The sequence below is a fragment of the Monodelphis domestica genome, chromosome 1 (assembly GCF_027887165.1).
Source record: "Monodelphis domestica isolate mMonDom1 chromosome 1, mMonDom1.pri, whole genome shotgun sequence".
Lineage (NCBI taxonomy): Eukaryota > Metazoa > Chordata > Mammalia > Didelphimorphia > Didelphidae > Monodelphis > Monodelphis domestica.
The window spans coordinates 560,435,213-560,456,386 of NC_077227.1; the positions used below are offsets into that span (position 1 = coordinate 560,435,213).

A 21,174-nucleotide genomic window follows, 5' to 3' on the forward strand; every position below is an offset into this window, starting at 1 on the left:
TCTCTATATATTTGAGAAATGAGACCTTTATCAGAGAAACTTATTAAAAAATTATTTTTTCCCAGTAGTTTCCCTTCTTGGTTACATTGGATTTGTTTGTACAAAAAAACTTTATGTTTAAAAGTTAAATTTATTCATTTTACCTCTAGTAATATTCTCTATTTTTTGTTAGGTTATCCATTCTTCCTGTCTCCCTAGATCTGACAGATAAACTATTCAATGTTCCTCTAATTTACTCTTAATAGCACCCTCCCTACCTGTACCTGTTCTGACCATATGTTGGTGTAGAATATGAGATATTGGTCTAGAACTAGTGTCTGCCATTCTGTTTTCCGGTTTTCCCAGAAGATTTTGTCAAATAGTGAATTCTTATCACACAAGCTGGGATCTTTGAGTGAATCAACATGAGATTGTTGAGGTCATATACTCCTAGTCTGTTTCATTGATCCTCCCTTCTATTTCTTAGCCAGGACCAGATCTTTTGATGATTACTTCTTGATAGTACAGTTTAGATCTGGTACTGCTAGGGCATCATTCTTCAAAATTTTTTTCCACTAATTCCCATTTATTCCTCTACTTACAAGTTGTTATATTTATGTATTTTTTAAGTGCTTACCTTCTGTCTTAGAATCAGTACTGTGTATTGATTCCAAGGCAGAAGAGTGGTAAGGGATAGGCAATGGGGGATCACACAGGTAAGAAGTGTCTGAGGCCAAATTTGAACACAAGACCTTCCATTTCTGGGCCTGACTCTCAATCCATTGAGTCTCTCAGCCGTCTCCCTTGCTAGTGTTTTTCATAGGAATGGTTGTTGTGATTTGTCAGAGGCTTTTCCTGAATCTATTAAGTAATCATGTGATTTCTCTTAGTTTTGTTATTGATATGGTCAATTATGCTGATAGTTTTCCTAATATGAAAACAGGCTTACATTCCCAGTATGAATTCCACCTGGTCATAATGAATTTTTTTTTTTGTTCCTACAGCACAAAGTTTAATAATTTGTATTGTACCAAAATACAGACATTTACAAAATCCCTCCAGACAATTTTAATATGATTTATAATAGAAAAAAACACATATCCAGTGAATAATAATTCTTGTGGTAGATTGTTGTTTCTTTGCTAGCATTTATTATTTTAGGTTTCAGCATTGATGGTCATTAAGGAAATCTGGTTTTGGTCTTCCTAGCTTAGGCATCAACACCACTAGAAGGATGTTGAAGGACTCCTGAGCTTATGTTACCAAAAAATTTATATAGTATCAGGATTAATTGTTCTTTAAATGTTGATAGAATTCACACCCACATTTCTCTTCTGCCCGAGTGGGGAGGGGGGGAGAAGAGAATATCTCTGCAGCCCCCAGATTGTCTTAGGACCAAAAAGACCTTGAAACTGGGATACCTGAGGCCCCAAGCCCTTTACTTTCAGCTCCACCCCCCCTCCCTTGGGACCTGCCTAAAAAGAGTAGGTGAGGTATGAGGGCTGGGGCAGGCCCACAGTGCAGAAGAATAAAGGAGGCGGGGCTGGGAGAAGGCACTGGAGGCTTAGAAGGGAGGAGGGGATAAGGGGGAGGGTGGCACAGAGGCCTCTGGGAAGTAGGAAGTTAAGATCGCTCAGAGTTCCCCCTCCCCCTCCCACACTTCCAAAGATTTCCTCGGGCCTTGCATCCTTAGCTGGCCGAGGAACTTCCTCCGCCCCGCGCCTCCAGCCTCGGTAACTGAAGTGCTGGCTGGGGACAGCCTCTGGACCCCAGACCTCCAAGCTCCTGCTCCCCCACCCCCCTTACTCCCACCCCTTGGGCAGCCTCTGCTTCAGTCACCCCAACCATGCTCTATTCTGGTGTAAGGATTAAAATTAGGAGCTTGACAAGACAGGAGAGCAGCTTAACACATTTTTGTTTTAATTGAGAAAAAATAGTAAAGACGGAAAGATAGGAAAGAGAGTTTAACTTAGTACTACCCAAGTCTTGTTATATCAACCTAACTAAAAACTGTCCTTTGAGAGAGCCTCACTAATAACTCTCCAGCCTAGCTAACCAGACCAAACCTACACTATTTATCTCACTCTCTTGCTACATGTATGTTATAACTCACTAAACAATGGACAGCCAGCAGCCCACACACTCTCCTTCAGTCAGATTTTACAGTAGCCACTGCCAGGCCACCCTCAGGAAACTTTCTCCCAACTGCTTGCCTTTATCTCTCACAGTCCAACTGTCATTCTTACCTCACTTCCTCTCTGAGAGCAGATTCTATTTCCTTTAATTATGGGCTGGTCTACATGGTAACAGAAGCTCTTATCTTTGGGCCTGGCTCTCTGTCCACTGAGCAAGCCAGCTCTTTCCCCAGTTAAATTAGAGCAAGGGATTAAGAATTCCCTTTTACACTGGCTAAACAGGCAATAATGACCAAAGAGAGGATGGAGAGTGAAGAGGAGTTCAGGAGGGCTTCCTGGAGGAGGTGAGATTGTCCTTTGGACTGTGGGAAGCCAGGAAGGCCAGTGGTCTGAGCTGGGGAGGAAGAGGCTGTTACTTGTCCTTGGGGGCAGCCACAGAAGGTGCTTCTGGCCAGGAGGTGCTGTTCATGGACCCCCCAGGAGACTGGTGTAGCCCGGGGAAGAGGGTGTGGCAGGGAGGAGGGGATGGGAGGCCATTAGGACTGGGAGTGCCAAAAAACATCATGGGGGAATTTGATGGGGGAAGGGGGGAAGGGGAGCCAGAGGAAAGTCACCTTAGGGGCTGAATAGAGGCTGGCAGAATGGGGGAAGAGAACCCAGAGGCCAGCAGAGCAACAGGAAGGCTCTGCAGTCAGGGATGTGGGGCTGATGGGAAGAGGAGGGCCTTCTCCACTGGGAGGACTGCCCTCTGGTAAATGGAGCTCCACCTGGGACTCTGGAAAGCTCAGGGGAGAGTGCTAGGCCTGCCATGGGGAGGGCCTGGGTTCCAATCTGGCCTCAGACCTTTCTTTTGCTATTGGCGGTTCCAGCTTTGGTCTTTGAACCCTGAGCCCAGCCTGGCTCCCTTGAAGGGCTTCCTGGCTGGAAGATCTGCCCCTGGAGGCTGGCTGGGCTCCCCTAGAGCACTGAGAGGGATCCCCAAGACCCTCCCCCAACCCAAGGGGGCCTCTGGTAAGAACTTGAGGACTTCTGGGATGGGAGAGCTCCCAGGTGGTCCTCCAGCCCCTCCTCCTCTCCCTTCCCAGAGGGCTTTGGTTTTAGGACCAGTTTCTTGTCAGATTAGGTCCACCTTGGCCTTTTGGCCACATCCAGACCCTGTTCCTGTTCTCCTCCTCCCACCCACACTGACCCTCAATTCTCCTGCTGTATTCCTCAGGCTGTATCTAGGCAGTCTAGGGGGAGGGGAGGGAAGGTGGTCCTGGTGGTGGTGGCCCTGAGGAAATCCCAACCCTGGGTAGAGTCTAGAGGTTGGGGGGTGGGGTGGTCTAGATGGAGAGAGGGGCCATTCCAGTGGCCCAGCGATTCCTGACCCAGGTCTCCTGACCTCCAGCTCCTGCTTAGAGATTCCTCTGTGCTGCCCTCAGGCCTCATCCTCTGTGAGGATCCCTGAGCTATGCCTTCCTGCCCTGTCCCCTCACCCCAACACAGCCAAAGCCCTTTCCTGGCCCCCTTGCCCTTGGGCTGGTCCCCATCAGGTTTCAGGCCTTAGGCTCCCTGGCTTCAGTTCCCTTTAGGGATTCTAAGCCTGAGCTCTGCCAGAGGGCCCCAGGCATCCTCCCCAGCTCCTAGGGAGACCACAGCACCACTTCATCAGGTTTTCCCAGGCTCAGCCATCCCCAGAGAACACCTGAGTCTCTCCAGGATCCCTGACCTCCTTGCCAAGAGCTCTGTTGGACCCTGTGCCTTCCCAGCCCCTCTCTTGGCTCCCCTTCTCATGCTTCCCTGCTCCACCTTCTAGCAGAGCCCTCAGGCCCCTTCCCTGCCAGGGGGTTTGGGCTCTCACCCTCAGCCCTGGAGGCTCTGGCTGGGCCCATCCCATATGGAGTCCCAGGGCCCTGATGCCTCTTGGGGGTTTGGGAGGGGGGAAGGGGGGGAGAAGAGGAGGAACAGAGGGAGGGAGCTCATCTGGCCCTTCAGACCCTCTTTTCTTTGTACACTGCCCCCCCCCTTTGCTGGTAACAGGCTCTCCCCTGAGGGCAGGCCTGGCCCTTGGTGACTCCTGTGGCCCTTCACCCCAAGTAGATCCCTGTGGGGCAGCCTTGGACCTGGGAAGGCAAGGGAAAACCTCTGCTCCTCTGGGTCCCTCCTCTCTCCCCAGCACAGGGTGCAGAGGCCCAGGGCCTGGACCAAGGAGGGATGGGGCTGAGCCAGATCCCGAGCTGGGAGGGAGATCAGGGCAGCTTTCTTCTAAGATCCAACCAAGAGCAATTGGGCCAGAGAGTTGTCCCAAAGGCAGTGAGGAAGATGGGCTTTTCTACCCTGGGGGAAAGAGGGGAGGGAATGTCCTGGGAGAGGGGCTCCAGGCCATCTCCTGCTGCTTAGAAGTCAGACATTTCCTAGGCCAAGGGTGGCCTGTTGGGAAGAGTTTTGGCTGGAGTATCAATCAAAGGGTCATAAAGTGGGGGGAAGGATGGGGGCGGGAGCCTGAGTGGGGAGACGAGGCCAGGAAAAGATAGAGGAGTTTCATCAGATGGGGCTACTTTGCTGCCTCAACAGGGAGCCTGGAGTCCCAGAGATGACCTTTGAGAGGGACAGACTCCCAGACCAGGTAAGTGCATTCCAGCCCCAGATCAGAGCCCCATCAGCCAGTGAGGCCTTTCCTTGGCTCTGAACCAAGATGGGCTGGGAAGCTGCTCCCTCCTTCCTGCTGGACCATTTCTGTACCCACGTCCAAGGCAGGAGGAATAGCACTTCCCAGCTCTCTTCTTGGCTTGTGATTCCTTGGGCAGCTCATACCCCAAGAGCTCCCCCCAGGTGCCGCCTCCTGTGTCGAATTTCTCCCTGGGCACAAGTGAGCCCCAAGGACGCCCATTGACTCCTTCTTTTCTGTCTCCCATTCGTGTCTTTGCTCTCTCTGCTTGCCTGGCAATACTCACACCCTCTTCCTCTGCTTCTTTTCACCTGTTTCCTCTTGAGTCTGGTTTGGAGCAGAGCTTGAGGGTGTCCCCTAATTTGTGCCATCCTCAGAGAAGACATTGTGCTCTGGTGCTGCTCACTGGCTTCTGCCTAAAGTCCTCGAGTTTTCCCAGGTCTCTCCAGCTCCTTCATCTTTCCCACTTCTTACCCCAAGTCAGCCAATCTGGAAGAACACCCTGGTGTGTGCCTAGTACTGCTCAGCACAAAGGAAGAGAGGAGCCATCTGCTGTCCTCCAGACCTCCCCTCCCCCTAGTCAGACTGAGGAGATCCCTCAGCAGCCTTGTCCAAACAAGTTCTGTGCAGGCCGGATGGAGGGAGGCATTGTGGGAAGGAAGGCTCTATGGGTTCTGGGGAGATCATTGGTTCCTGAGGGGAGGATTCAGCTAGGACTTGAAGGAAGCTCTGAGGCCAGAGGCAGGAGTTAGAACATTCCCTGCAGGGAGACAGATAGTCCCTGGAAAGGCCAGAATCTGACCATGGAAAGTCTTTGGCCAAGGATCAGCCAGAAGGCCAGTGTCCCTGGGTCAGAGGAGGAGGAGAGGTGTGAGGGGAGAGGAAAGAACTGGAAGGTCATTATAGGCCTGTGGAGCCTGTTGTAGGAATGGTCAGGGTCTTTGCCAGTGACAGCCAGAATCAGGCAGCTGTGGAGGCACCCAGAGAGCTTCCCTGTGGCTTTTGTATGCACTCCAGAGTGTGATACCACCCCCCCCCACTGGCCTTCTGCTGCTGAATTCCCTGATCCAGAGAGAGTCTGAGGAGTTTTGGGTGAGCCCAGGAAGGACCCTCACCCAGAAATGGGGCCTTTTTCTCAGAAGAGCTTCAAGTGTTCTTGAGCAGTACCAGAGCCAGCAGCTGGGTACATTCCTTCTCTGTTCAGTAGAATTCCTCACTGGTCTAGTCCTTCCCTTGTTGGACAGGCTGAAGAGAAGGAGGAGTTTCTTTACAAATAGGTTTAGGGAGGTCCTGAGAGACATCCTAGGCTTGTCAGAAGGGCATCTCACTCAATGGCAAAGAATACGATACAGACAGACTGGAATGCTTTATATTCTCCTAAAAAAATCTGCTTTCAGCAAACTGTGTAATAACCCTCTGAGGTAAATGTTCTTATTCTCATCCTTTCACAGTTGAGGAAACTGAGGCAAACAGAGGTTATGTTTCTATGCAGACATTTTTCTGTTTTAAGTAATCAAACTTTTCCATTTTTTGGATAATTGCCTCTATCTCGAGTTCTATCTCGAGTTCAGCTAAGCATTTGTGTCCTTAAACTGCAAAGTAAAGCTTCTGAGGCACCCTCTCATGCCTGTCAATTTGACCATTGGGTCAGAAAAAGAAAATGATCAGTTCAGAGATGTGTGAAAGCTGGGACTCTCATGCATTGGTTGGTGGAATTGTTGTCCATTGATTGACCATTTGGGAGGCCACTTAGAACTTTGCCCAAAAGGCTTTCAAACTGTGCATATCCTTTGATCTTGCATTTATCCTGGAGAGATCCCCTATAAGGGGAAAGAATCTATTTATACAAAGATATTTATATAGCAGAGAATGGTAGCAGAGAATTGAAACTGGAGGGACATTTATTAATTGGGGAATGGTCAAACAAGTTGTGGTGTGTGATTATAGTGTAACCATGTTGGGCTATGCAGAATAACAGACAGGATCTTCAGAGAAATGTGGGAAGACTTCCATGAACTGATGCAAAGTATGAGCAGAAGCAAGATAACATTTTTTAGGATAACAGCAACATTGTGTGGTCAGAAGCTGTGAACAACTCAGCTATTCTCAGCAATTGAGTGTTGTAAGACAATTCCAAAAGACTCATGATGAGAAAAAAGATCTGCTTCTAGAAGAATGGATAGATCCTGAATTCAGACCAAAACACGTTTCCCTTTTTTTCTTACTTTCATTTTCTTTGGTTTGAGATTTCATTCACAAAATGACTAATAAGGAAAAATATTTTACATGATTGGTCAGATAATGTCTAGATCAGATTGCTCACTCTTAGGGAAGGGGAATAGGGGGAGAGGGACTATTTGGACCTTAATTTTAAAAATATAAATGTTAGAAATTGTTTTTACCTGTATTTGGGAAGAAAATAAAATATTATTCTACATACATCTCTCTGTAGCTGTGAGATGTGTGTGAGCTGTTTCTCTCTTACCTTCTTATAGTGTGATATTTAATATTAAGCTCACATTTCCTTAAACAATGTTTAGTAGAGTATTGTGTAGGCTTATGCTCTGAGCCTCATTTCCTTCCAGGCTGCATTCCAGTTTTCTTAGCAGTTTTTACCAAATAAGGAATTTTCTCCCAAATTGCTTGTTTGCTACTTGACAGGAGTTATTTTCTTTAATCTGTTCCATTGCTTTATCACTTTATTATCTTACCAATACCTCAGGTTTGGGATGACTGTTGACTTTGATCTGGTCTGAACTCTGATAGTGCTGTACCCCATGTAAAGATTAAAATTTAGGGAAACTGAGGCAGGTAGAAATTAGTTTCTCTCTGCAAGGAGTATTATATTTTTATGAGGTTTATTGAAGATTAAGGATTAAAGAAAATACAGTATAAGAAAGCACATGTCTAGGCCCAGGGACCTAGACAACCTCACCTACATTATGAAAAGAGCCATGTCTGCTTCAAAACAGAAGTCCAAAAGAGACTGAGCCTATTCACAACCAGATTTAAATACCCCATCTCACTCTTGGCCCAGGTGAGAATTCAGTGATATTACAAAGCATTCTGGGGAAGTGGAGCAAGGAATTCTCGGGATTGAAGTCCTGGATTTTTTTACACCCAGTTATTCTGGCTTTTCATCATTTTCCTTGATATGGTTGATCTTTTGTTTTCCCAAATGAATTTTGTTATGATTTTATCTAGCGCTATCAGATACCCTCTTTCTCATGGCATGAGGGGAGAAATTACAGTTTTTTTCCTGGATTATATTTTTAGATTTGATACTCTAAGAATTCTGTTCCCGAATTGACTTCTTTGAGGTTTCACTAGAGAAATTTGTGTAGACTATTGAGCTCTCTCTCTCTCTGAGGAGAGATGCCTAGGTTGACATGGCTGCTGTTTCCAGAAATCTCTGTTCTCAGTATTCCCATTAAGCATGGTCTCAGCATTTCTTATAGGATGTGTGAAGAAGCTGGGACAGCCAACCTTGTGCTATCTACTGAGCTGATTCCCTCTTGAAAAGGAAGGGGGGCATTGGGGGCAGCAAGGATTGAATTGTGGAAACACTCCCCATCTTGTGACTCAAAGCTAGAGCAGGCTTGGTTCCCTTCTGTTCAGTTGTGTGCCTCGTCCAAATTCTGTCTGGTGAGGAAAATTTATTCAATCAGAAGAATTGAGAGAAAGCTGCCTTGCATTATTTGAATCTATTCCTGCCTGGCTGGGAAACTGAACTACTTTTACCTACTGTTTAGAGACCCTCAGCTAAGGCCCAAGCTTAGGTTGACCAGAAACACTGTCAGATTCTGAGAGTGATGGAAGGAGTTTTCAGGCATTCAGTGGGTCTTATCTGCAAATTGGGTCCATATTGATCAATCAGTTGTTGCTTCATTGTTCTTTTGATTGTTTACAAATATTGGGAAGGAGTGGGACCCCTTTTCAGGGAACTTCTTTCATCCCTCTTTCCCACTCCGATTTGGCAAGTCCCTAATCTTTTCTCCAGGTAGAAAGCAGATGACCCAACATTGGATTATTTCCTTTGCATTCATTGGTCTTATTTAATTCATCTCTTTTAATGTAGATAAGTCTCTCTTCCCCCTGATTTCAGTGTCCAGCCCTAAGCCCAGGAAAGGGCCTGGTCCTTATTGGTTAGGCAGTTGGCATACATTGCTTTAGTAAATTGATGTGCTCAGAAGAGCAGAGCTTTGAATACTCGGGCATTTCATCTTTTTCTTTTCACAGTTAACCTCTTTATATTCTTCTGGAATATTTTTTGTCTGGAAATCTGGTCCCTGGGTCAAAGCTATCCCAGTGCTCCAGCTGCCACACTGGACATCCCCATCCCACTACAAGTTGCAGCTTCCCCCCATTCATGACAAGTAGACTGCAGGCACCAAGTCTTTCTGGCCTCCATTGTAAAGGATAATTTTAGCATTGTGACTTAAAATCTAAAATTTAATTGGTCGCCAGGGAAAATCCCAAATAAGAAAATACCCAATTCAGCTGGAAATTTTATGGTGATTTAATTGATAGTGGAGGAGATTGGAGAAGGAAGAAGGAAAGGAGTAGGTTTTATTCACCCCCTCCCCCCTACTGATCAGGGATATTAGGAGATAAGGTTTTGGAATATGAAGGAGGAAGGAGTCAGAAGAAGGAGTCAGCTTGAACTCCAAAAGGGAAGGGCTAAGCCAAGATGTCCAAACCTGAAATGGGCTCCAGGGTAAACTCACTGCCAAACCCAGACAAATTAACTGCCACCACTCCAAGATTGTCGGAACGCCTAGCAAGCTGTCAGCCAGAGTCACCTCTCCAAGGAAAGAGGGTGAATGGAGGAAGTGATGTGCCTTATATGTGCCACTTTCTTGCATCTCATCTGAACCAATGATAGCTTAGCTTGACTTAGTACAGCCCATGGGTCTTTCAGCTGTTTCTGCATGTCTCTTGAAGGCCATCTCCTCAGATAATTAAATCTTTGAGTATTGTGCAGACATTACTGATCTTGTTAAACTAAGTAGGGCAGATAAATGTAGAGTTCCCGAGACTTGATGCTGTTAAACCAAGTATCTCCATTGTTACTAATCAGGAAATAGCGAAATCAGATATAAAGTACAGTCTAATTAGGGTGGAATAGTTTTAGAATCCAAACCATGTGAATCCTCATCTCCTTTTACCCATAAGAACATTCATCATTGGAACCCCTTCCACATGAAGGTAGAGCCTCCATCTTCTCACACTTTGCCTTCTCTTCCATACCTCCTTCCCTGTATGGTCTTCTCTTTCTGAGATGATAGAGACCACCCCCTCAATCAACCTCTCAATCCTGTCTGCAGCCTTTGAGGCTTTTAGCCCACTCTCTACCTCGATATTCTCTTCTCTTTAGAGTTTTAGGACATGGTTCTCTCTCCTAGTTTAGCTCCTACCTCTCTGACCTATGATTCTCTGTCTTCTCTGCTGGCTCCTCCTCTAGATCTTGTAACACTAGGGTTAGGATGAGGGAGTTCCTCCAGCCCTGTCTTTGGCCCTTTACTCTTCTCCATCTGGACTTTATTTGGTGATCTCATCATCTACCAGGGATACAAGCACCATCTCTGCTGATGAGTCTCAGATCTACATTTTCTGTCCCAATCTCTATGCTGACCTCTAGTCTTTCATCTCAAATTTCCATACAGGAATTTCACAGTAGGGGACCAGTAGACATCTTGAGCTCAATGTGTGCCAAATACATTGTTCTCTCTCACCTAGACAGAACCTCCCCCTTCTCTATAACTATATCCTCCTTGTTCCTCAGGCTCAAAACCAAGGAGCCCCCTCTGACTCCACACTGTCCCTTACCCATATATCCAATATGGCACCAGGACCCATCACTTTTACCTTTGCAACATCTCTCCAATACACTCCCTTCTGTCCTGTGTCACTGCCATCATCCTGGTGGAGGCCCACTTCACCTCCCTCATGGACTATTAAGACAATCTGCTGCTAGGTCTGTCTCCCCCAAGGCTCTTCCCACTAAAATGCTTCCTCCATTCTCCTACCAGAATGATTTTCCTATAGCACTGTTCTGATTGTGTCACTCCCCTACTCCATAAACACCAGTGGCTCCCTATTCCCTCCAGGGTCAAATACAAAACATTCTGTTTGGTATTCAAATCTCTCTTTCCCATCTTCTTATTCATTATACCCTAATTTATATTCTTGGATCTAGGAAACTTGACCTCCTGGATTCCTTCAGCTGCAGACTTAAAAAAAATATCCTTTGCTTTATGTCTTAGAATTGATGGTAAGCATCTGTTGTGAGGCAGAAGATGGGTAAGAGGTAATGACTTACCCAGGATCACATAGGTAGGAAGTAGCAGAGGTCATATTTGAACTCAGGACCTTCTGTCTCTAGTTCTAGTTCTCTAATCACAGAGTCACCTAATTGCCCCAAAATGGAAAAGGTGTTTTTTTTTTTAACCCATACCTTTTTAACCCATACCTTCCATCTTAGGATGGAAGCTAGGCAATCAGAGTTAAGTGCTAGGCAATAAGAGCTAGGCAATCAGAGTTAAGTGACTTACCCAGAATCACATTGCCAGGAAGTGACTGAGGTCACATTTGAACCCAGCTCTTCCTGACTCCAGATCTTGCACTCTTTCAATCTGGCTTTGTCTAATTCTAGGCATTTTCAATGGCTTTATCTCATGTCTGGATTATTTTTCCTCCACATTTCAGCTCACTGACCCCTTAACTTCCTGTGTCCAAACTAAAGACTATAAACTTTCTACAAGAAACCTTTCCTTGTCCCTCTTAGAGTACCTTCATTCATTCCATCCTTCCCCATTTTTCCTACACAGAGCTTGCTTTGTGTTCATGTGTCTGTGTATTGTCTCCCTCCCCCATTGGACTGTGAGCTCCTAGAGGGCAAGGGTTGTTTTTTGCCTCTTGGGGAATCCCCAGAAGTGCAGAACAGGTGCTAAATGTGATGGGAATGGAAATGAAAGTTTCTGGTCTTTGAGATGCCCTGGGTATATCCACATCTTCTCTGTATATACCTCCTCTTCTCCCCTATGGTCCTGCAGTCCAAGACAAGAAGCATCCTTCTGGAGTAGATAGGAAGTCAGAAGATTCTTCCCATGATCCCCTCTGTCTTTGCTTTTGTAAGAATTAAGTTTTAATGATTTGAATAAAATATATGAATATTATAAATAATAATGGTGGTTGCTGATTCAAAGTATTATTACTCAAAGTCGAAATGACTTTAATAGCTTTTATTTACAAAAGAGGCAGAAAGAATGGAAGTAGAGAAATACAAAAGATAAAGAAGATAGTTAGCCTAACTAACTAAACATTGCTCTGGTGCTTGACTCAGCCAGTACCTGTTGACCTTCATCTAGAATTAAATTCTCTCCAGAGGTCAGTAAAGGAAAGCCACCCAAGTTCTCTCCAAGACTCGGGTCTAGACAATGACTTGAGCTGAAGGTGACTCCTCAGTCTGACTTTCTTCCTTGGGCTGACCTTCTTTTTGAAGATGACTTCCTTCTTGAAGTCCAACTCCAAAACCAATTTCCTTCTTGGAGTAGACTTCCCTAACCTCAGAAATTCAGGGCCTTTTCCCTTCCCCCTTTCATTAGGGCCAATCACAGTTTCCAAATTGTCTAGGTCAGTGTCTGTGGGATTTACATTTCTCATCCTCTGAAGGTGCCAGCTCTTATCACAGGCCTCTGAAGGTCATCCTCTGAAGGTCAATTTCTCATTAAAAGGTTCACAGATTTCTGAATGATTGAGTTTCTGAGGGTGTGAATTCACTATGTGGTTTGCAAGCTCCTCCATCTAGTTCAAACTTTTATTGGTTCAATCAAAAGGTAGACAAAGGAGAGTTAATCCTGTTTTCACAATCTAGTGAGGTAGGGGTACTTAAGTTAACCAAAGTGTTGACTCCAACTAGGCAAAGAGAATAAAGGATTCCCTTTTATAAGTGTAAACCCAAAGAGAAAAATTCCCTTTTATACCTTCACCTTTAGCCCTCCCAAGTTTTAGTTTTTAAAAGAATCCTATTTCTGCTCTCTCTGATATTTTTCTGCTGCTACTGTTGTCTTCAGTTATTCACTGCTCTTGCATTTTTACTTCTTGGGGTATTCAAGAAGCAAATGATCTCTTCCCTTTGGGGTCTCTTCCTAAAAATACTGCAGACTCCTCTTCATTAGTGAACATCTACTGTCTGTCCAACATTGTGAAACTCACATTTGCAGGTGTTGGTGAAGTGCCCAGTTATCGATCCCAAGGATGAAACAAAGATCAACAATGTAACACACATGAGGGAATTTATTAAACAAACTTCAGTTTTGGCTCAGCACTCTAAAAATGGCTGGGCCCTGAGTCAGGGGCTTGCAGGCTTTTTATACACCTTTGTGGTAGAGGAAGTGCACAGGAATTCCTGTGGTGGGGGGAATTAAAAGGAACTCCTGGAGCTGGGGTGTTATCAGTTCCTGGCATATGTCAAGAAGGTGAGGGACAGGAACTACTAGATTTAGGGTCATTTACAGTTCCTGGCAGATGTCAGGAGGGGTAGTGACAGGAACTCCTGGTTTTAGGGGGCCAGGGAGGGGAAGGAAGGGATTTGGGAGCTGACTCTTCATTCCCTACTTCTTCTGCTGTACATGAGGAATCTTCCTTATGCGACCGTATCATCATAAGGGGATTCAGTAGGAGTCAGGGTTTGATATTGATGGTGAATGACCATAGCTGGACAGTATTAATGTGATCCTTCACAAAGGCTACTAGGCGATTAAGAATGCATGTCCAGGATGATCAGCATAAAAGCAAAGAACAACATAGGGTCCTTTCCAGCAAGGCTGGAGGTTCCCCTTCCTATACCTAGAGTAGTAAACCCTCAGGCATTTGGTTAGGGGTTTGGTCATCTGACTGGGGTCTGCTTGGAGACATAGAGAATGACCCTCATAAAAGATTCTTTGGTTTTAGGAAATAGACAGATGTGTGAGATACGGCCCAATAGAATTGAGGTTTAGCCTGGAGATGCATCTTTCTTGTCCATCTTAAATCTAAAGGAGGATCAAAGGAGCACAATGATGTCAGGGTCTTGTAGGGGTCATTAGATGTTTTAGGCTAGGAGTCATGAGGATGTAAGGGAGCAGGGAATTTCCGTGATAACAGTTTGCCTGTTTCTGGGGGTACAATGCTTATGTCATCTCCCTCCTCTCCAAGTAGCTAAGGAAAAAGGGGCAATCATCTCAGTATTCTGTAGCTTCTTCAGAGCTGAGAATGGTTGTAGAGCTGTCTCTGCCTATTGTCAGGAGAGAGGTATTGTCTATAGGCAATGTCCAGGGTTTCAGGCTGGAATAGTTGCCGAGGTTACAGAGGCATCTGGGTGACTCCCATGAGTGCTTCTACCCTAGAAGCAAGTAGAGAAGTGACAAGGTTACAAATGCAAGGTCCACATATCCCACAGGGGAGTAGCCAAAACTTGAACAGAGAGGGAAAGGCTGTAGGCACAGGGTCTTTAGGGGCATGTCCTCAGTGAATGCCTGGGTCCTAGGTAGGTAGGGAGCTGCTTGGAGATCTGAAGGATGTCCCATGACTACTTCCCCCAGTTGGCAGACAGGTTACAAGGGGGAGAGTCAGCCCCTAAGACAGAAGTATAGAAACCAGGACTGGGGCAAAAACTAGAACACCAGATAGAAACAGAGAAAATTAATTCAATAGTAATTGATATTACACATTTGCATTTGAGTATCTTAGCCAACAGACTCCATCTTCAGAAATCATCTTTTGATTTGATTGACAGGAAGAGATCCCTTTCAGAAATCAGATTCCTGAGTTGTTTGCAGAGTTGGTATGTGATGTTTCTGTTTAAGAATATCCTTTTGCAAAGTTCACAATAACTATAAACATCTATAAACACTTGAGTAACAATATTTTACAGATGTATTCTTTTACCCCAGATTCTGGGGGAAATTCAAGAAAGTTTTGAGCTATATTTCCAAGCTCAAGATACAAACTTCAACTGTGGTAAATTAAGGCTACAAATACAAGCCATCTATTAATAAACTTTACCTACTTTTCAAAGTATGTTCCTTAAAATTTAAGAATTTTCAATTATTAACCTAATAGGTTGTTTGAGGAAATGGAAACTTTAATTTTACAATTTGCATTATGTGCTGATTATGGGAATTTGTCACAAAGGAAAGGCAGACAGGGAAAATATATTCTCATGTCCAAAGGGACACATAGTGAGGGCTTCATGTACAGACCAAAGCTATCACTGGCTCTGCCATCATTGTATCATTCAAGGATATGACCAGTTTGTAACCAAACTGAATTTCAAAGCATTGACCTATACTCCTCTCAAATCTCTGTCTAAAATAGACTAGAATCTCCAGTTTCATTTTCTTTTAGCTCAAAATATTGCTTGACAAAATAGGTTCGGAAACCTAGCTGGCTCTGCCAAAAACTGTTATATTTATTGGGAAAGGAAATGGGGGGATTGGAAAAATGGGGGATAATGTGAGGTTTGTCTCAGGGTATGGAGGAGTTGAGGGGAGAGAGGGAATATTGCTCTGTGAGGCAAAAGAGAGATGACCCCTGCTGGGAGGAAGCAACAGGAGTCTGATAAGGACTGTTTGTCATTGAATGACTGAATTGATGTTCAGCTCCCTCTATGCACAGAAAAGATAGTTCATTTATCTGACTGTGAATTCAAATAATATGAAGTTTAATAACCAGTTGGGATTGGAGTTTTTTCCTCAGCTTTTGGAGCTGAGGCCAGGCCCCACCAGCTGGTGGCGAGTTTCTCCCACTCCCATCTACTCTATATCTGTCCTCGCTTTGTCTAATTCAGAATCTTAGCAGTAGACAGAAAGCAAGCAAGAACCTTAAGAAGCCTGTGTCTTCAGGCTGAACAGAGTAGAGGTACTCTACTCCAGACTGGGCTGAATGACCTCCAGCTGAATGACCTCCTCCCTCCTCCAACACCAGGAAGGAAGTAAAGTCCGGCAGGAAGGAAGTGCTAGTCACAAGACCCAACTGCCTCTCCCAGTTGCCCCTTCCCCCACCAACTCTCAGTCTTGTTTTCTTTCCACAACACCTGATTAAATTCCATCAACATTATTCAAATTTATAATTTGTTGTATCTATTTCACGCTAGAATTCATAGTATCAACTAGTATCTCTATACATTACTCTTATTTCTTCTGGTTTCTTCTCTTTACCATTATTGTAAGTAGAGGAAAGGTACTATACTGAATTGTACTTAATCCTTATGACAAGCCCTTCTTGATTTCAGGGCTGGTCAAATTTGTCTTGTGAAGGACATACAGTTTGCATATCATATACCTTAACCTATTTAGGTGGAAAACTTAATTATCTTCATAGTACAAATGCATACATATTTTATATTAACTCATCATTACTTTCCAGCAATTTGTATCTGAATACATGTTCATTTCTAGATCACAAATTCCTTCCTATACATTGTGCACATTTAAAAAAAATAATTCATATAACCTTAGTCAAAGACAACACCATTTAGAAATTCCCTCTTTTGCAAAATACCAAATTCTTAGATCTTGTATTATTAAATCCCATGCACAGATTAACCACTTTAAAAACTTCTCATGTATCATGATTTCTTGTTGCTAGTTATGGCAGCACATACATTAAAATAACATCTGATTTGAAAAAATCCCAAGTTTAAATTCTAGAATAAGTTCTTTTCAACAACATAACAACTTTTTCTGGATGACTTTTACATCTATAAAGTAGCCAGTATAATTTCTGTCCTTATAGAATACAGCATTCCCTCTCTGTGTCAGACTGGCTATCAAACACATTTAGACAATTCTCAAATTCACTGAAACCATTATGCATTGCAAGATCTAACAAAACAAACTTCTAACCATGAGTTTTGTTGTGCTCAATAAAATTTGGCTAACATTTTACATTTAACTGACAAAGTTACCACAATACATGAAATTACATTTGTACCATATCACAATCATTAGTAATCCTTCCAAGTTACATGAATCAACCCTTACAATTTATCTTAAGTGAAAAGTTCCTCTAACTGTGGAGTAAAAATCTCCCTTTTCTGCTCTGATTTTTTCTCTTTTTCTCTACTTTGGGGGCCCATCCAATGGAAGAAAGAGGAAGAAATCATTGAGTAGATATTTGCTTTTGTCCTCTGCTGAGGATTTTTGATTGTGGGGAGTTCAATCTTTCAACTTCCCTATTTTCCCTTTCTGTGAGTATTCAATTTAAGAATACATAGAAACGAGACTGTGACAAAGACAACAATAAACAGAAACATCCCAAAAGTAAGGGTGTCTCACCAGTTGTCTTTCTGTTCAGAATCAACCCTCTTCCTCCCTGCAGAAGATGAGGAAGACAGATCTGATCAATGAACTGATAGATTCCTAGTCTCCCCCCCCCCCTTTTTTTTATCTCTGCCTGGATTTCTTAGTGGGTCCTTGCCTTAAAATCCAAGCCAAGAGTTGAGTTTGGAGAATTGGGATAAAACTAAAAGGTAAGGAGCTTCTGTCCATGTTGTGCCCTCTTTCCTGCAAAATATGCCCAATTGCCACCTGGTGTTAGAATTTAGGGTATCAAAAAGCCAATTTCCTCATTTTTTTCTTGATGTTGCTCAGCTATGCAACATGAGAGAAAACAAACAAAAACACCCAATTGAATTTTCACTCAGGCTGCTTAGATTTGATCTCTTCCCAACAGGAGGGGCCTGCGAGCATGCTTTTCCCTTTGTCTTAAGTGGGTTGGCTATTCCCTATCTGGCTCGGACCTTAGGCTTGGGAGCCACTCCATACCTGAATCTTCCCAGCCTGAAAAGGGAGAAGTCCAACACAGCAACTACCTAAGTAGAGGATGATATTACAATTTTTGGGTGCCGTGAATAGGCCATGCCTCTTGCTTATCGAAGGTGTAACATGGTCACTCAACATTAAGAGAAATTAGTTTTTTTCAAGCTATTTAGAGCCAATTTTTCCCAGTTATAAATGTCACTGGAAGAAAATGGCCAATGAGATTGTGAGCCCTCACCTTGAAAACAGAGAAATGGGTAGTCATGTAGGAGAGCAGAGTGGACCACTGGGTGGTCTCTCCCTGCCCCATAATGTCCTGTAGGATGAAAGGAGTTAGTAGGCTGTACACAAAGGCGGTGAACACAAACACAGACAGGGACTGGACAGCCAAGACAGACACAACAAATATGAAAGTTGGTTTGGATGTGCTCCTTTACTCACCCCAAGGGGCTAGGGGTGAATGGTCCCAAAAACAGAACAGTGTGACTGGGCTGCACCCCCTTCTTCCAGTGCATCCACTGGGTTTCCTACTTCCAACCAGGGGGCCTCTAACCACCCTGAATTCCAACTGGGGGCATCTAACCACCCCAAATGAAGTTGACTAAAATCAACTGGCCATAATACATTGCTTAAGGGAGTCAAGTCCGACAGGTCTTTCCCACGGCTCATCCAAGGGAGGGGGAGTCAGGGATCCTTAGGTGAAGGTAGCCAAGAGGGGTGTCACAGTCTTCATCCAAATGCTTCCCAGGATTTCTGACCTATACCCTTGTGGGATGTAAGAACTGCATACTTTTCTAGTCCACACTCAAGAAATAGGTGGTCAGTTCTCCCAACTGAGTGTGGCTTGGCAATAGGCCGTCCTGAACAACTCCCAGACCGGTGACCAGTGGTCAGCCACTTAGCCATATGTCAATGACTCAGGAGACCTTACCCCCTCACACTCTCACACAACATTCTCTGCACATTCATTGAACACCTCCAGTGGCTACTCACCAGACACTACTGTCCTCCACCGAGATGTGATGTGTTTTGGATCCTTTTAGCCCGAGTTGCCGGGCAACAGGAGTCCCCTCCCTCTGTTGGTCATACTCTGTTTCCTTTGTGGGATCCTGGATAAGCCCCCCTATGAAGTGCCCAGTTATTGATCCCAAGGATGAAAGAAAGACCAACAATGTAACACACAGGAGGGAGTTTATTAAAAAAACTGCAGTTTGGGCTCAGCAATCTAAAAATGGCTGGGCCCCGAGTCTGGGGCTTGCAGGCTTTTTATACACTTTTGTGGTAGAAAGAGTGCACAGGAATTCCAGGGGGGAGGGGGGGAATGAACAGGAACTCCTGGGGCTGGAGTGTTATCAATTCCTGGCATATGTCAAGAGGGGGAGGGACAGGAACTGGTGGGGTTAGGATCATTATGGCTCCTGTCATATGTCAGGAGGGGGAATGACAGGAACTCCTGGTTTTAGGGGGCCAGGGAGGGGAAGGAATGGGTTTGGGAGCTGGCTCTTCACTGGGAGTAAAATTTAATCAAAGGGTAAACTGAGATAGCTCTTGAAGGAAGATAAGCAGGGGAATGCTTCCTCTCAATAAAAGGGATCAGGGTCTTGCCTCTGTTAATGTTCCAAAACCTAAGCAGAAGGATGGATCTCATTGGTAGGTTTGGGGGAGCACAGAACAAAGAACAGACAGGGTAAGTGATATCTATCATAGGGTGGAGGGCCACCATTGATTATATTACTGGGACAATCAGCCATACTGTGACTCATTAGAATAATCGATAATAAGGATCCAGCAATGCCCCACCCCTCCTCTCCTCACACTAAGAAGTTATTCTTGTGTAAGGTCAGGGCCATGACTTTGGGTGGCAAACCAGACATCTCTGAGATGGGTCAGGGGTGTAGAAAGACTAGATTTAACTCCCTGGGGCTTGCCTGAATCTTCCAAGGTCAGCTAATGCCTTAAAATGAGGCTAGAACAGTGCTCAAGAGTTGAATTCTGCTGTTCACCTATTACAGGCTGACTGAATGTTGAGCTGACTCAGGAGAGTGAACTCCAACTCAGGCAGTTACCAGACAAAAGCGGTTACTGGTAAATAGGATCAATAAGTAAATGATCCAAGATAAGACAGCCTTCTCTGATGATAGGTCATCCTGGGCTGCATCCTGAGTCCCTGTGCTCTCTGGAACATATTCGCTTCTTTCTCATGTCTTCCATAGTGCTATAAGTAAAAGTTTATCTCGAGGATTATTATCAGATTTATGAACTTTTATTAGTAAAGAGAGTTAGAGAGAGGCAGAAAGAGAGAGAGAGGTCTCAGCCTTTCTAGATCTCATTCTCAATTCACCTTGCCCAGGCTGGGCTTGCTAGAGATCAAGAGATCAGGAAAGCTCAGAGAGAAACCCTCAGCCCAGACAGCCAGTTAGTTCTTGGGGGTGTGTGTACAAAAGCCTCCTCTCCTTCCCTTGCCTGCCTTTTACATTCCCCAGGTCCTTCCTCCATCTGTGACTCTGGCTCTGGCACATTGATATCTATCACACTGATCCTGGCTGCACTGGGACACAACAACAGGGAAACAGACAGGTGACTGACACCTACATCCCACCACTGAGGCCCTTGTATCAAAGCTGCACTGGAGGTCCCCTAGATATTTCCCTTCACACAATAGAAACTTCTCAGCTTCCTTCTAGAGCATCATAGAACTGCTTTTCTCAAACTTCCATTGGGTTCTTAAAGACTTAGTTTCAAGTACTGACTCTGACACTGACAAAGGGTGGGACATTTGGGCCCCTCCCTTCTCTGTGGGCCAGTTTCCTCATGTAATTGACCAGAAGTGGGCTCTTCATTCTGATGTGGCTTTTAAGCCTCTGTGTTCTGACTTGGGCTGCTCTAGGAGGCGGTGACGTTCAAGGATGTGACTGTGGACTTCACCCAGGAGGAGTGGTGCCTCTTGTCCCCTCCCCAGAAAGAGCTGTACAAGGAGGTGATGCTGGAGAATGCCCAGAACTTGATCTCTGTGGGTAAGGAGCCCTCTTCCTGCTGCCTGGGTCTGTCATCCAAGGGAATATCGCCCTCAGCAGGAGGCAGGATTGGGAGTAGTTTTCAGTCATGAAGAAGGAATAAGGGCTGATATGCTGAGTCCCAAATCCAGGGCCCTCCTGCTTCCTGGTTCTCCTGTAAAAGGACTTTGCATTGTGTAATGGGACCTTAGAGGTTCCCTTTGGTGCTTCTGAAGTCCAAGATCAAATGCATATTGAAGAATCTCAGATGTGGAGGTAATCTCAGAGCTGGTTTTGTCTTGCCTCTTCCTGACCCAGAATTGGGTCTCCCAAACGCATCTGGGAAAACTTTTCAGAAGGGTTTTCCTCCCACCCTCTTCCCCTCTAGGGTGGATCTATTGGGAATCATTCTCTTTGACCAGTATGAACTCGTAGCTCACAGTTCTTAGGTATCCTCAGGAGATCAGGATTGTCCTTAGTCTTCCTTCTATTGCCCAAAGCCTCCGGCACAGCCAGTGAGGAAGGGAGGGAATGGATGAAACATTTATAATGACCTGCTCTTGGCCCAGGGCTCTGCCAAGGGTTTTCTCTGTAATATTATGGCACTTATTCAC

The 21,174-nt window shown here is 44.8% G+C and overlaps 1 protein-coding gene across 1 annotated transcript in view; it reads left to right on the forward strand.

Moving 5' to 3' along the window:
* The first annotated feature begins 1,899 nt into the window (after positions 1–1,899).
* The window catches only part of LOC100617429 (zinc finger protein 420-like), a 30,386-nt gene continuing 11,111 nt past the window's right edge, over positions 1,900–21,174 (forward strand). The window contains exons 1-3 of the mRNA XM_056813402.1: positions 1,900–2,458; positions 4,671–4,722; positions 20,455–20,581. Of these exons, the coding sequence (XP_056669380.1) occupies positions 2,403–2,458; positions 4,671–4,722; positions 20,455–20,581 (235 nt within the window). The 5' untranslated portion in view covers positions 1,900–2,402. The remainder of the gene's footprint in view (positions 2,459–4,670; positions 4,723–20,454; positions 20,582–21,174) is intronic.